General features: G+C 37.7%; 1 protein-coding gene across 3 annotated transcripts; it reads left to right on the top strand.

Annotated features, from left to right (window-relative positions):
* Positions 1-756: 756 nt before the first annotated feature.
* On the top strand, positions 757-13,394 carry HAUS1 (HAUS augmin like complex subunit 1). Of its 3 annotated transcripts, none has more exons than XM_019739692.2 (9): positions 757-908; positions 1,688-1,862; positions 7,375-7,510; positions 9,239-9,373; positions 10,444-10,567; positions 10,928-10,993; positions 11,787-11,858; positions 12,109-12,156; positions 13,157-13,394. In XM_019739692.2, exons 1-9 carry the CDS (start codon positions 882-884, stop codon positions 13,205-13,207), a joined length of 834 nt encoding a protein of 277 aa, XP_019595251.2. In that variant the 5' UTR covers positions 757-881; the 3' UTR covers positions 13,208-13,394. The 3 variants fall into 3 exon arrangements, with proteins under 3 accessions (XP_019595251.2, XP_019595252.2, XP_019595250.2); XM_019739693.2 differs by lacking the exon at positions 757-908 and adding an exon at positions 1,202-1,342; XM_019739691.2 differs by lacking the exon at positions 757-908 and adding an exon at positions 1,229-1,375.
* Positions 13,395-13,730: the final 336 nt, after the last annotated feature.

Here is a 13,730-nt window from a genome sequence, read left to right as displayed (position 1 = left end):
GAAGAAATGAATGGAAGAATGGCTCAGTGGAAGTGACAGTGCCAGCACTTGGATACTGTCAATCATTTTAAAACAGGCTCCCGCACATTTAGCTCTTTGCTAATAGAAACTAACAGATAAGATTAAGGTTTCCGTAGTTTATATTGCCAGGGTAAACAAACAAACAAAAATTGTTAATGCACTCAGTGTGGAAGAAACAATCTGCTTTCCAAAAAACAAGTTTTGGGTACTTTTTAAGACAAGTGATTCAAGTGAGAAATAAAAATATGAGAAAGAAAACACAGCCTGGTTCTAAGCGGCTCTACTTCTGATCCTGTAGATTATACCATGGAAGGTGGAGGGGGGCCGGCCCAGTGGCTCAGGCAGTTAGAGCTCCATGCTCCTAACTCCAAAGGATGCGGGTTGGATTCACACATGGGCCAGTGGGCTCTCAACCACAAGGTTGCCAGTTCAATTCCTCCAGTCCCACAAGGGATGGTGGGCTGCGCCCCCTGCAACTAGCAACGGCAATGGCAACTGGAGCTGAGCTGTGCCCTCCAGAACTAAGACTGAAAGGACAACAACTTGACTTGGAAAAAAGTACTGGAAGTACACACTGTTCCCCAATAAAGTTCTATTCCCCTTCCCCAATAAAATCTTACCAAAAAAAAGGAAAGAAAGTGAGGGACAGGCCAAGTAGCAAGCAAGGAGAGGCTTGCAGTGCAGAAGACTTGTAACTTTTGTCTAAGGGTTCAGCAGCCTGGAGTCCTAGTAAAAACTACAACTCCCAGAAATCCCGTGCCCCAAGGGGACGGGACCAACGGTGTGTGGGCGGGGCCTTCAGAAAGAGCCGGGCACTTCTCTCGCGAGGAGCTACTCGAGAAGTGGCGGGAGCAGCAGCTATGGAAGCGCTGGAGAAAGACGCACAGGTAGGTGACGGGGCTGGACCAGACGTTTTTCGGCCTCCTAGAAACGGCGTCTTTGCCACACCCGCCCCGCCGGCGGATTTCATGGGCTCACCACATTTACTTTTTGCCTCGCCCTACTCCGCTGGTACATCTTTAGTCCTGCCTTCAGGATCTGCGATCCCCATTCTGCTTAGACTGCTTTGGAAAAGGCGTTTCCGTTCCTTCCTGGGACTTTCCTTGCTTGCACTCGGATTTGGAGAGGTGTGGTGGAGTCCCCTGGTACAAAATCCCTTCTGGCACACTGAAGTAGGTCTTCTGGACCCAAACCTCCCATCCAGCCAAACCTCGCTGTTCACCGCTGATTCCTACTAGAATTTTCACACCTGACCTGCTTCCACGGCCCGCATCCCAACTCTAGGAGCCTCTGCGAGCTTATGACACTTACGGGGCTTATGGTGTGTTGGAGACAACTCTTTTTTTCAGAGCTTGTACGTGTTATAATGCGTTATCATTTGCATATTAACCTTTAAAATTATTTGAGTGTTGCACATTATTAGCTTGTACTGCTTTTGTAGCTTTGGGAAAGGATGGATTATTTTCTTGTAATTTCTTTGTGCTTGATCACTTTTTATTTCGTGACATCTGGTAGCTAGCTCTTTAAAGACAAGTGAGGATGTGAAGTAGGAAGGCAGAATATTCATAGCAAGCATTTTTGTTTGCTTTTGATCACCTTGTTATATTTGCTTCGTGCCGTTACAATAACCAAGGCTTGTAATACTTGTCTTCCTTTTAATGGCTAGGTTGCTGCATGGTTGAAAAAAGTATTTGGAGATCATCCCATTCCAAAATATGAGGTGAATCCACGGACCACAGAGATTTTACATCACCTTTCAGAACGCAACAGGGTCCGGGACAGAGATGTTCACCTGGTAATAGAGGACTTGAAACAGAAAGCAAGTGAATATGAATCAGAAGGTGAGATTAATTCCAGAGTTTTGAATGAGATAATAACTAGAAGTAACCAAATTTTATAACACTAATGTGTACAAGGTTAATTTAGTGTAGACTACTTGTTAGTTTTGCTTTATTTTACCCAGATTTGTCTTTCTGTTGTACTAAATAAATCAATAAATTTCATTATAGTGTATATTTTACCTGTACTGTGATAGTAGAACAGTAAGCCCTGAAACATGAATCTAAACTTATTAGCCTGACATACAAGATGCCTGTGGTTTTTCTTTTTTTCTTTTTTTTAATTTTTTTTATTGGGGAATATTGGGAAACAGTGTGTTTCTCCAGGGCGCATCAGCTCCATGTCATTGGCCTTCAATCTAGTTGTGGAGGGCGCAGCTCAGCTCCAAGTCCAGTTGCTGTTTTCAATCTTAGTTGCAGGGGGCACAGCCCACCACCCCATGCGGGAATTGAACCGGCAACCTTGAGAGTCCGCACTCTAACCAACTGAGCCATCCGGCCGCCCCGTGGTTTTCATTTCTTTATCTTTGCTTTAGTTATAATGAGCCATCAGGATACGTGAGGTGGCAGCCATGAACTGTGAGACTTGAATACATCACTCTATCGCCATGTATTCATGTGATTGCATTAGAATTTTCTGTTGTGCATATGTGGTTTGAAAAAGTGCACTTAAGACACCTATTGTTTTTATAATACAAACCACAACAAAAGAGTGATGAAAATCTTTTTATGGATGGAATATACAAAAGGAAGTAAGACCTACACTTGATTTATGTTTAACCATGTGTATGGCAGGTATTATATACAATATTTTGAAAAATTACAATTGCAATTCTACTGCATATATGCTTTTTTCCCATTTTAAAAATTACCATACATAAAATAGACTTTTTGTTTTGGTGTGCTGTTTTAACACACATGGATTCTGGAATCCACTCCCACAATCAGGATGTCATCCCCCAAAAACTCCCCTGTAATGCTCCTTCGTAGTCATACTCTTCTCTGTGTGCTTTTAAAATTGTTTTATTTTTTAAATGATTTTATTTTTGTAGTTATTAAAATGCAATATGGAGGAAGAAGCTTTGGGTTCAGAAAAACCTTCTAAGAGCTTTCTTTTTGTCTATAATATCCTATAACACAAAAATCTAAAGATTTTCAAAGTAAGATTTCTGTGATCTTAAGTACCTTTTAGGGTGACACATGTTAAATAGCAAATGTTTCTATTAATATATACAAATTTTGACACGATTTTCCATATTTAAGTATCGAGAATGGCCCTGCCTCCATTGATATTTCTTAACATTCCATGGCATGGACTTTAATTATCACTCCTCTGTTCTAGGTTTTCCCTTCTTTTAGACAGTGAAGCTCTCCAGCAGAAAATAGAAAATTTGTGGGACCTTGTAACAAGTCTGGATTCATCTGTACCATTCAGGAGGCCTTGCTTCCCCAATTTGTAACTAAATTCTGAGTAGTGATGCCATATAGCGATTCGGACTTGAAGGACTTTTGAGCTCAAAGTCATTTTTCAGATGCAGTGTTTATTTATATACAGTACAATTCTTTGCAACACCTGAGATTGGAACATTTTAGAAATTATTTTCAGGAATTGAGAGAGGATGTAAAAGTTTTGTATGAAGCCTTTTTAATCATGACCAATACAGATGAAACTATTGAAACGCTTCTTCATGCTGCCATTTTCTTCATTCGAGGAGAAAAACAAAAAGAAATTGCCCCAGCTAGAATCTCCAATAAAAAGTTGAATAGATGTAGCAAGTGTGGACATTCCCTCCCACTCTCAGAGGGAAAGCATCCGGTTTTCACTGTTAATGTTGGCTGTGGGTTTTCATGTAGATGCCCTTTATCAACTTGGGGAAGTTCTCTTCTCTTCCTAGTTTGCTGACTGCCTTTACCATGAAAGGGCTTTGGATTTTGCCAAATGCTTTTTCTGTGTCTATTGAGATGATTGTGTGACTTTTCTTTTTCTGTTATGGTCATGTATTACATTAATTAAATTTCAGATGTTGAACCAATGTTTATCCTTAAGATAAAACCACATCCTTATAGTGTATAATTTTTTTATAGGTTGCGAGATTCAGTTTGCTAGTATTTTGTGGACATCTTTTGCATTCATATTTATAAGAGGTATTAGTCTATAGTTTTCATTCCTTGTGCTGTCTAAGTCTGGTTTCGGTGTCAGGATAATACTGGCCTCATTGAAAGAATTGAGAAGTTTTCCCGCCATTCTATTTTTGGAAGAGTTGGTGAAGAATTGGTATTAATTCATCTTTGTATATTTGATAGAATTCAGTGGTAACACCATCTGGGCCTGAGCTTTTCTTTGTGGGTAGTTTTTTTAATTAATAATTAAATCTCTTCACTTGTAGGTCTATTCAGATTATCTATTTGTTCTTGGATTAGTTTCAGTAGTTTGTGTCCTTTTTGGAATTTGTCCATTTCATCTAAGTTATCTAAATTGTTGGGTACAGTTGTTCATAGATTTCTTTAGAATCCTTTTTATTAAGTAGGTAACTCAGTGGGATCCTCTCTTTCATTTCTGATTCTAGTAATTTGAGTCTCTCTTTTCTTCTTACTCAATCTAGCTTTTGGTTTCATTGATTTTTCTCTATTGCTTTTTTATTCCCTATTTCACTAATTTTCACTCTAATCTTTATTATTTCCTTTCTTTGGCTTGGTTTAAGTTTAGTCTGCTCTTCTTTTCTTAGTCTTAAGGTGGAATGGTAGGCTGTTGACTTGAAATCTTTCTTCTTTCTTTCCTTTTTTTAAAGACTAAAATTTTTTTTCTCTTTAAACTTTTATTTAAGTGTGTTTTTCCAGGACCCGTCAGTTCCAAGTCAACTAGTTGTTTCAATCTAGTTGTGGAGGGCGCAGCTCACAGTGGGGATCGAACCGGCAACCTTGTTGTTAAGAGCACCGCGCTCTAACCAACTGAGCTAACCGGCCATCCCTCTTTCTTCTTTCTTAATACAGGAACTACAACTAAATTTTCTTCTAAGCACTACTTTTGATGCATCGCATAAGTTTTGGTATGTTGTGTCTTTATTTTCGTTCATTTAAAGTATTTTCTAACTTTCCTTTTGATTTCTTCTTGACCCATTTGGTTATTAGGAATGTGTTGTTTAATTCCACATATTAATTTATCAGTTTTCTAAGTTTTTTTTCTAATTTCATTCCATTGTGATCAGGGAATACTTTGTATTATTTCGATCCTTTTAAATTTATTGAGGTTTTTTTTATAGCCTAGCTTAAAGCTATATCCTGGAGAATGTTCCATATCCACTTGAGAAGAATGTATATATACTGTTGTTGTTGAGTGGAGTGTTTTAAAAGTGTCTGTTATGTTACTTGGTTATATACTGTTTAGGTCTTCTGGTTTATTGTCGATATTCTACCTTGTCCATTTTTATCTGGACGTAACCCCATCATAAGTCAAGGCATATCTGTACTTGAGTATGTCCACAGTGACTGTGGGATGACATTGGTTTTGGTAGGACTGTCTTACTCTTTCACTGACCACACCTAGCTGTAAAATTTTGCTTATTGACAGCTACTTATTTTCAACAATGCCCCAGGGCACAAATTGCTCTACAAGTTAATTCGGTCAAATTCTGGCACCATCAAGGAACAGTTTCTGAAGTCAGTGTTTGATATTTGTTCTGACCGAAGGATGGCTCCTCCTAGATGTCTTATTTTTTGGTCCTTCCATGTGAAGTAGGTGGCCTGCAGTTTAACCTGTATCAAGAACCTTCTTCCAATTGCCTTTTACTACAACTTCCACTGTTTTTTAGGGTGTTCTTAGGCTTGAACTTCTGCACGCTCTGTTGCAAATGGAGTCAGTTCCTTTGAGAAGACATTGGGAGCTATCTGTATTATGGCTTGCTTCTTCCTCTGGAAAATTTCTGAGCCAGGGCTCTGGAGCTGGGGATAGAGACAATGGCAAGCTTTTCTCTGAGTGATACCTCCAATGTAGATACTGAGCGTTTGGTGGAGAGAGAGTACTGCAGGGTAAGGTCCTCTTGGTGTGCCTTTCCTGGTGTGAAACCACCACCTCATGAGCTCGTGTAAGGGCCGTTAGAGCCCCAGTATTCTCTTTGTGCCTCACCCAAGGTAGAGCTATCATTCCAAGAGCAGTGGCTGGAGGGAGTAAGAGAACCCACCCCTCCTAACCACATTCGCCTAGGACTTAGCTCAGCAACAGATAGCTGGTGGCAGGATGAGAAACACTGAAGTCCTGTTCCTCCTGGAAAAAGAGCCAAACTTAAAGCTCAGAAGACAGCATCCTGTATATTTTCATGACCTTGGATTTGGCAGTGGTTTCTTAGCCACGATTCCAAAAGCACAAACAGCAAAATAAAAAGTAGGTAAATTGAACATCATCAAAATTAAAACACTTTTTTTCTCAAGGACACCATTAAGTAAATGAAAAGACAGCCGACAGGATGGGAGAAAATATTTGCAAATCATATGTCTGGTAAGGGATTTGATGTATCTACAACATATAAAGAACTCTCACATCTCAATAATAAAAAGACAAATAACCCAATTAAAAGTGGGTAAGGGATATGAATATACATTTCTTCCAAGAAGATATACAAATGGTCAGTAAGCATGGCATCGTTACCCATTAGGGAAATGCAAATCAAAACCACGATTCCATTTCACACCTACAAGGATGGCTATAATCAAAAAGACTGATATTCAGGTCTTGAGTTATCATTTCATTGATCATCATTCAGTTCTGCGAATGACCACTGTACAAAAAAAAAGACAATCACAACTGTTGGTGAAGATGTGGAGAAATTGGGATCCTTGCACACTTCTGATAGGATTGTAAAATCATACAGTTGTTTTTGGAAGCAGTCTAATTCCTCACACAGTTAAACTATATGACCAGCTGTTCTGCTCCTAGGTATATACCCAAGAGAAAGGAAAACACATGTATATAAAAACCTGTACATGGATGTTTGTAGCAACATTATTAATAATAGCCAAAATGTGGAAGCAACCCAAATGTCCATCAATGAATGAATGGAGAAATAAAATGTGGTAGATTCATCCAATGGAATATTATTCATCCATAAAAAGGAACTAAGTACTGATACCTGCTGTAACATGGATGAGCCTTGAAACCATTCTGCTAAGTAAGAGAAGCCAATCACAAAGGACCACATATTGTATGATATCATTTATATGAAATGTCCATAATAAGCAATGGGTAGAGACAGAATGTAGATTATGGTTGCTAGGGCTTCATGGGTTGGTTAATCGGAAAATGATGACTAAGGAACATGAGGTTTCTTTTTGGGGTGTTGAAATGTTCTAAAATTAGTTGTGTTAATGAGTGTACATGTCTGAATATACTAAAAGCCATTGAATTACATACTTTAGGTAGATGGGTTATATGATATGTGAGAGATTTCAATTAAGCTGTTAAAAGTTAAAATAAAAGCTAAGCAAACATTATAGTCACCATAGAACTCTTATGTCTTTTCAGCCAAGCATCTTCAAGACCTTCTCATGGAGAGTGTGAATTTTTCGCCAGCCAGTCTCTCTAGCACTGGTTCTAGGTATCTGAACACGTTGGTCGACAGTGCAGTGGCCCTTGAAACAAAGGACACCTCGCTGGCTAGGTAATTCTTGTAACCGTTTTAATTCTGCAATCATATGTGCTCTAAGGTCTTGACCCAAAGACTTATTACTCAGGGTAATTCTGCGTAGAAAATGAACAGTAAATGCCGAAACACTGAATTTAGTTAACTCCTTATCTTTGCTGATAGGTATAATTAGTTTAGGTTAACATGGCCTTGGTTAAATTTTGGTGTTTTCTTCTTCCAGGATTAGGTTTGTGAAGACTGGTTCTCATGTATATTTGGAAAGGGATTAGATATCACTTCCATTGTTCCCTGTAAATGGACAATAAGAAAAGCAGCAGGCTAAATCATCTGCTTTAGCACAGTGAATTTTAGTCACATCCCTACCCGATTGGGTAGAGTAGGTTAAGGACCTTTATTCTTCGTGACAGACATTTCACCTGTATGAGGACATTATTCTTCCAACAACCCGAAGAGGAAAGTGTAGCTCAGGAGAGATGTGTTAAATAACTCCTCCGAGCTTAGTAAATGGCAGAGTTGGGATTCAAACCCAGTCTGACTCCGAAGTCCATCTGACTGTCACTGGTGGCTATGTCTTAGCTGGGACGACCACTGTAGTTTACAATCAGAGGACCGTTCAGCTAGTCTGCTTCATTGCCAATTTAAGGGATTAGAATTTTTCTATATGCTCCAGAGTAGTGTTTCAGGTATACGAGGTCGGATAATTAAGTTGGTGAACTTACCCTAGAAAAAGTGCTACACACCTCTTTGCTGAATATCACTACGGTCACCTTAGCAGTGCTCCCCTTGGGAAGTTATATGCTGATGCCAGCACCTAGTCCACCCTTCAAAGCAATTTTGGAACTCTTTCTGGAATGGCCATCAGAGTTGTCATCGTATTACACTTGATATCCTGAATGTCATCAAAATATCTTCATTTCAATATTTCCTTTATCTTCGGGTAAAGAAAGAAGTCATTGGGGGCCAGATCAGGTGAGTAGGGAGGGTGTTCCAATACAGTTATTTGTTTACTGGCTAAAATCTCCCTCACAGACAGTGCCATGCGAGCTGTTGTATTTTCATGATGCAAGAGCCATGAATTGTTGGCGAAAAGTTCAGGTCGTTTAACTTTTTCACGCAGCCTTTTCAGCACTTCCAAATAGTAAACTTGGTTAACTGTTTGTCCGGTTGGTACAAATTCATAATGAATAATCCCTCTGATACCAAAAAAGGTTAGCAACATCTTTGCAACAAGTTCTCGAACTTAATTATCTGACCTGGTAAGAACATGTAGGTTGTATAGCAACAGAAGTCTAGACTTAAGTCAGTTCAGCAGAGAGCAAGTACCAGTTATATGCTAGATGTATACATATTTATATATACATGGCACTGGGGAAGCAGAGATGAATAGGATAACTGCAAGCTAGGACAGTCTCTGCTCATGGCCAAATAAAGGAGGTGGACATGTAAAACTATAACACAGCTGCAATCTACAAGAACGTACAAGCTGTAGCCAGGACGCACAGAGAAACGGAGAGTGAATTCCAGTATGAGTGTAAATCTCATTTGAGTTTTGAAGGACAAATGGAAATTTGCCAGCTGAAGAAGGGTTTGCCAGGCAATGGGAAGCATGTGCAAAATGCATAGAGGTATGAAACAGTGTGGTTATGGAAGAATCCACATAGAGAAAAAATCGTTGTGAGAAATGAGGAATGATTGTAATTGTTGTCCTTAATGACCATGTATGTGACCTGATTCTTTTTTTAGTTTTATCCCTGCAGTGAATGATTTGACTTCTGATCTTTTTCGTACCAAATCTAAGAATGAAGAAATCAAGCTTGAATTGGCAAAACTTGAAAAAAATCTTACTGCAACTTTAGTATTAGAAAAATGTCTACAAGAGTAAGTAATTGAGTTGGAAGAGGTGATAGTTTTTATTATAATGGCAAAAATAAGACATTGTCAGATTTAATTTTAAGTCAATAGATATGATTTAAAACAACACATTAAGAAATGGGGTCCATAAAATGTTTTTTTACGTAGAATATTACTTGGGTGGAAGTGGGGGGGTGGTTAGATATACACTTTCTCACAATTTACTTCATATAATTTCCTACTTTATTTCTTCTTTTCTACAACTAACCTGGGTTTTATAATTTTCAGAATGTAGGTAATTTTTTTTTAACTTATAAACTACAGTGCAACTAAAAGTACATTATATTTTGTTGCCCTTTTTTACTAGAGCTCTGGTATGCCTCTAGATGCTCCAGACCTTCTTTAGGTCCCTGTTGCCCCAGAGATTAGATGCCGTGGGTCAGGATTATGTATAGGCACAAGTAATTTAGTGGGGTATAAATTATTTGACAAATATTAAGTATGTCTATGCAAGGCACTGTGTCACATCATATCTAGGAGGGAGGCCTTTGGGACCTCCATAATTCAAATTGGCTTTAGGATATATTAAATCACTTTTTGAGCAGCAGGGTTACTTTCTCCAAGAATAATTGACATAGATTAATCTTAAAATTATTTAGTATTTCTTAAGAAAAATCCCACCTAACAACATGGAGGGGAAGTTGACCTGGAGGCATGCCTGGTAGCTGCTTTGGTATATAAAATTTATGGTAGAAAATCCAGCAAGTATGTTATCTACTCCTTTTTTTAAAAAAAGAAGGTTTTGGGTTTTTTTTAACTTTGATTTATTTTAAGTGTGTTTTTCCAGGACCCATCAGCTCCAAGTCAAGTAATTGTTTCAATCTAGTTGTGGAGGGCGCAGCTCACAGTGGCCCATGTAGGAATCAAACCGGCAACCCTGTTGTTAAGAACACTGCACTCTAACCAACTGAGCTAATTGGCCACCCCTGTTATCTACTCTTGACTTATCCAGAATTGAATCCAAAAAGTAGTACAGTTTCTTTTTTATAATAATTTCACTGAGGAGAAGAAAATGTTTTCAACTTTACTTTTTAAAGGGATCTCAAGAAGGCAGAAGTTCATCTGAGTACGGAAAGGGCCAGAGTTGATCATCGTCTTCAGAACATGGACTTCCTAAAAGCAAAATCAGAGGAGTTCAGACTTGGAATCAGAGCTGCCGAGGTATGTGTGCAGCACTAAATATAGTTGGCTCTCTTCAGTCTTCTTTTTGGCCTTCATCTTCACAAGGTAGTATTACTGTTCCCTTTGTATAGATAAGGGAACTACAGAGATGGTAGTTAATTTGCCCAAGGTTACATAGCCACTTGGCAGCAGATTTAAACATGGGCAGCCAGGCCCATCTTGTCACAAGTCTGTGACTATGGAAATGATTCACATGCAACACAGAATTACTTAGATGCATGTGTGGTTTTACATCTGTGATTTGTAGCTTCTCTTCACTGGGTTATATGTTGAAAATTTGTCATGATGGTCACTTTGAAAATAATTTTCTTAACTAGACCCACTGTTCTGTAATTGTAGGAGAAACTTTCAGCCAGAGGCATGGATGCTTCTCTGTCTCATCAATCACTGGTAGCACTTTCAGAGGTGAGCTGATTTTGACCCAATTTAACTTTCTTTAAAATCTGCTTTTTCGTTTCTTTTTGTAGAGCTTTATTCACTATTGACCTGATTTTCTTTACTAAACTCTGTACTCTATGTTCACCAGTATTTATATCTGTATTTCTTGTTTAGCTGTATATGTCCTCACATTTATTTAGTTTTTTTAAATGTATTACTATATGCTAGAAACTCTTTGGAGTCAATACATTATTGATTGATTTATTAAATTTATTGAAGGACGATGTACTAACCATTAGGTCTTCCTCGTCCTTCTCTTTCAGTGTACAGTAAAAATGCAGGCCCCCAAACTCCTGTGGCATGCAATTCTGGGTTTTTATGTTGATTAGGGTTTTATCTATTTTGGTGGGAGAGGAAGTAGCATGAGGTTTTGTTTTACTTTATTATTAAGATTTTTTTTTGTACTTTGATTTTGGGAATCTAAAGTTGACAGTTAATAAATATGTATTTGAGACTCTAGTTGTCCCCTTACATTCTGATTTCTCTTAATCGCTTTATTTTGTGTTCCTAGACAGCATACTTAAATCCTATTCTTAATTAGTGGTAGTACAGCTTTCCCATTTTAAGCATCTTATAAGGATTGTTTCCATTGGAAGTGACTTTGTGTATCCGTTTATCTTTGAAGCTCTTTATTTGATACATTATTTTAAATATCCTAATGTGAATGCTTTACCACCTTTCATTTCTGAAATTGGCAGTATTTAGTTGCATTGTGATGTCTCTTATTACTCTGTGACTCTGTGTTTTTTTTCACCCCCAGAAACTGGCAGAACTAAAACGACAGACTGTACCTTTGAAGAAAAAATTGGAGTCCTATTTAGATTTAATGCCGGTAACTATTTTTATGAATTAATAAAATAAAGTCATCTCCTCCAACCTTCTCCAAAGGCCTTAAATGATCATGAAATTAGTGAGTTCATGAAATTAATGAGTTCATGCTTAAGGATTTAAAGTCCAAGCCGAATTTCACTGGATATACTCCTCTGTAATTGTTTTTGCCCTTTGAAAAGCATTGTTGCATTTTTTTCACCTTGATTCCTAATTGAGGCAATATAATCTTTCTTTGTTTTTTTCTTTAAAAGAATCCGTCTCTTGCTCAGGTGAAAATTGAAGAAGCAAAGCGAGAATTAGTAAGTTCCATTTTTTTCTTCAGGTTTTAAAACAAGAAATAAAATAAATGCTGAGATAGCTAAAGCTCCCTTCCTCCTTCTTCTGTCCTTCCTCCTCAGAGGTAAACCTCAGTCCCAAAGTCACTGTGTATTGTTCATATGCATCTTTTAATACTTTTTTTGGCATATGTATTTATTTTTTTCCATAAAAGGTACATAGTGGTCTTTTATGTCTTTTAAAATTTTGTTTAGATTTTCCTGGGTGAAAAGAGGGGAGGGTGGTGAGACAGAATATTCTAGGCTAAAGAAATTTGCAAATGCACAAGAGCTGAAAAATGGAGAACTTTTCCGAGCTTTGGCAAGTGATGAGGTCCAGCTGCCTAGGAGTATGCAATGGGAGATAGAGCTGAAGGTCAATTGGTTTATGATGTAAAGGGCATTTAATATAAAGAGAATGGAGTCTGTAGGGGACCACTGAAAGTTGCTATGTGTTTCCTTGTTTTTTAAGCCGAATAGAAATATGAGTGAAGCTATGCTTTGATCAGGTCAGTTCTTTTGGTAGATGATCCTGTAATCAATGTACAGGGTGAATAGGAGGAGGGAGAAAGAAAATTGTAGCAACCAGTTGACCTATTTAGGACAATGAGAAGTAATGAGGACAGTGGCAATGAGAATGGAATAGAGGCGATACAAGAGATACTATGGAAGTACATTATTTAAGGAGTAAAGGTCAGAAAAATTTACTTGTGTATCATTACACTGAATCATTTCTCTGAAGGGTTTTTCTCCCCGTTAGATGTTTATTAGAATCGAGTCTGAAAACTTTTGGGGTTTGGGAAAAGGGAGAGATGTAAAAGCAAGGGAATGTCTCAAAGCATATTTAATATTTGTAATGGTATTTTTTTAAGTTCTGTTTTAGTATTTTTCTTTTTTGCTTTTTTTATTTTAAATAACATTAGAAATTAGAGCACCTGTTTTATGTCGTTCTTTGTAGTATTTCAGATGTTTCTTTCTTCCTTAGGATACCATTGAAGCTGAACTTACCAGGAAAGTAGACATGCTGGAACTGTGACCAGAACCAAAGTAAATCAAATAAGACTTTACAGAATTATTTCCTCTTGGCATTCCTTAATAACTTAATTTCTGTGTTCTTAGATGAGATAATAGTGTAATTGTTGATAGGATAGTTGTTTCTAATTATGTGTTGCATTTTTGTGCCCGAATACATAGTTTTCATATTAAAAAATGTTAGTTTTCTATATTGCTGGTGGCTAAGTGTCCTTCTGTAGCTCGATTAATTAAATATTCTGACAGTTGTTATGCAGTCACTTGTTAGGTCAGCTAAGTGAAAAGAAAGAAAAGATTCTATAACTCCAGTTATGTTTTTCCCATTCTTCCGTCTCCTGGGATTTGCTTTCGTTCTTTCTGATCAGCTCACCTGCCTACCTCCAGATGGTAATGTATGCAGGAATTTAGTTTATGAAAAAGGTGGCCTTTTAAATCAGTAGTAGAGAAATGGATAATTCAACACATGGTTCTAACTCCATACTTCATACCTTATGTCAGGAGAGTTTCAAAGGTTGAAAGATTTAAAT

This window comes from Rhinolophus sinicus, linkage group LG09 (genome assembly GCF_036562045.2).
Source record: "Rhinolophus sinicus isolate RSC01 linkage group LG09, ASM3656204v1, whole genome shotgun sequence".
Classification (NCBI taxonomy): Eukaryota; Metazoa; Chordata; class Mammalia; order Chiroptera; family Rhinolophidae; genus Rhinolophus; species Rhinolophus sinicus.
The sequence above is the reverse complement of the archived record's forward strand: the minus strand, read 5'-3'. Positions and strand labels throughout refer to the sequence as shown.